This window comes from Clupea harengus, chromosome 11, assembly GCF_900700415.2.
Source record: "Clupea harengus chromosome 11, Ch_v2.0.2, whole genome shotgun sequence".
In the NCBI taxonomy this organism is placed as follows: Eukaryota; Metazoa; Chordata; class Actinopteri; order Clupeiformes; family Clupeidae; genus Clupea; species Clupea harengus.
In genome coordinates this window covers 5,057,168-5,059,667 of record NC_045162.1, presented here as the reverse complement: position 1 = coordinate 5,059,667, position 2,500 = coordinate 5,057,168, and the positions used below count along the sequence as shown (strand labels likewise).

General features: G+C 51.4%; 1 protein-coding gene across 2 annotated transcripts in view; it reads right to left on the bottom strand.

The window, feature by feature from the left end:
- Positions 1–2,500, bottom strand: part of cadm4 (cell adhesion molecule 4) — a 121,890-nt gene that overhangs the window by 16,383 nt on the left and 103,007 nt on the right. For both annotated transcript variants that reach the window (XM_012818043.3, XM_031577049.2), the window contains exons 4-5: positions 762–923; positions 463–553 (exon numbers count right to left, since the gene is read on the bottom strand). In XM_012818043.3, coding sequence (XP_012673497.1) covers positions 463–553; positions 762–923 — 253 coding nt within the window. The remainder of the gene's footprint in view (positions 1–462; positions 554–761; positions 924–2,500) is intronic.

Below are 2,500 nucleotides of genomic sequence, written 5' to 3'. Positions count from 1 at the left end.
CAGCATCCCTCTCTGCCTCTCTCTCTCTCCATCCATTATTCCTCTGGTGGGTTTGTCAGTGTGCCTCTCACTTCCTCCATCACTCATGCCTGCAGCAGCGCTGTTGTGATCGGAGGCTCCAAAGAGCTTTACGGGCTTTCAGCTCAAAGCCACACAGATCCCCCCAGACAGGCGACAGAATGAGAGGCAGACAGCGGGAGAGAGAGGGAGAGAGGGAGAGAGGGAGAGAGGGAGAGAGAGAGAAATGGAGAGAGGGGCTCATACATGGACGAGGCTTGGGTACCGATGTGAGTAATGGAAAACAAACTCTAATCAAAAGGACACACACCAAGTCCACACACACACACACACACACAAACACACACACACTAACACAGACACACACACACACACACACACACACACACAGACAAACACACACACACACTAACACAGACACACACACACACACACAGTACTCACAGTGGGTTTCCAGTGACAGTGCAGGTGAGGGTGAGGGAGTCTCCCTCCCGCATGATTCCCTGTGGTGGGGTGATTTTAACAGTAGGGGCAACTGCAGTGGAAAAACAGAACACACACACACACACACACACACACACCAATCAATAAACCACATATTTCATGCCGACAAGGACATCTGTCCGCAAAAGATTTTGTGGATAAGCGACAACAACATCCATAAAGAAGGAAAAAAAAAAAAGATTTTTGTATGGGTGGGTCGCCACAGTGACCGCCTCCACCCGTCCGCTCGCTCCACTCACAGTGCACATCGAGGCGGTAGTGGCGGACCTTCCTCTGGTTGCCCAGCGCGGGGTGGGCCGCCTCACAGCTGATGGCCGCTCCGTTGTCCCTCCGCTCCACGTGAACCGTGATGGTGTTGGACACGCTCACCGTCTTTCCATTATCCTGCTGAGATACCACACCTGAGAGATGGAGAGAGGGAGGGAGGGAGAGAGAGAGAGAGGGAGGGAGAGAGAGAGAGAGAGGGAGAGAGAGGGAGAGATAGAGAGGGAAAGAGAGGTAGAGAGAGGGGGAGGTATAGGGAGAGATAGAGATAGAGAGAGAGGGAGGGAGAGGGAGAGATAGAGATAGAGAGAGAGGGAGAGAGAGGCAGGGAGAGAGAGGGGAGGTATAGGGAGGGAGAGGGAGAGATAGAGAGAGAGGGAGAGAGAGGGAGGGAGAAAGAGAGAGAGGGAGAGAGAGGTATGGAGAGGAAGAGAGAGGTAGAGAGAGGGGGAGGTATAGGGAGGGAGAGAAAGAGAGAGGAGAGGCAGGGAGAGAGGGGGGTATAGGGAGGGAGAAGGGCAGGTAATATAAAGAAAGGATAGGATAGATTCAGAGAGAAATGGGGGAGAGAGAGAGAGTGTTAAGAGGGGGTCTCTCAGTGTTATTTCCCTGAGAATAACAACACAAGTTGTGTATATAATTTGGGCAAGTAGATGATTCCCAACTCTGCAGTATATTGTCATTACCTCTCCCTCATTATGTCATTCAAACTCATTGCAGAGGAGAGAAAATGAAGTGATTGCTGAGGAGCAGAATGGAGGAGTAATCAAATTTAAAGGTCTGGATGAGAGACAGCGAGAGCAAGAGAGAAGGGGAGAGAGAGAGAAAGAACAGAGAGAGAGAGAGAGAGAGAGAGAGAGAGAGAGAGAAAATGCTAGACAGCGTAGGCAGGCTTTTGTCTTCTTTCCTTTTTTGTGCATTCCAGCGCAAAAGAGAATATTTGACGGCAACTTGACGGATCCTGTTGGGTTTTTCAATTATTTGTCGGCACAGAGTCGAGCGAGGCGAGCGAGCGTGTGACGGGGGCGGCGTAGGCGGCGGAGGCACGGGGCCGTGGCGCGGTGGAGGCCGATAGCGTCTTAATTACGGCGGGCCTGCGTCTCCCATGATCTGTGCACAACCTTTAATGTCACAGCACATTTCACTCACGGTGCCGCCGCGCACGGGCCGACCTGGACCGGCGCTCCGACCGGGACCCACGCTCCCGAGTCCAGCTCAGTAACCTTGTCACGTCGCGTCGCGGCCACTCACATTCAAAAACAAGGGGGATGAAAGTGAGAGCAGGAGCAAAGAAAAAAGGAAAAGAGAGGGATAGAGAGATGAGAGGAGAGGAGAAGGATGGAACAGAACGGAAGGGAAAAATAGACAGAAGCAATAGACAGAGGGATCAGGGGCATCTGACAGGCATTAAATGCCAAAATGCCACCTGAGTCCACAGCTGAGCACAGGAGAGAGATGTGCGCGTGCAGGAGGGTTTGTGTCTACTGCATTTATGTATGACTGTATGAGTATATGTGCCTGTTTTGTGTTTATGTGTGTCTCTGTTTATGTGTGTGTGTGTGTGGGTGTCTGTCTCTGTTGTGTTGTGTCTTATGTGTGTGTGTTGTTGTCTTTCTGTTTCTTGTTTTGTTTTTGAGAGGATGAATCCCAGAGAGGGGGAATGGATGGGGAACAGCCCACAGATGAGCCTGTTATCTGTGTGTGTGTGTGTGTG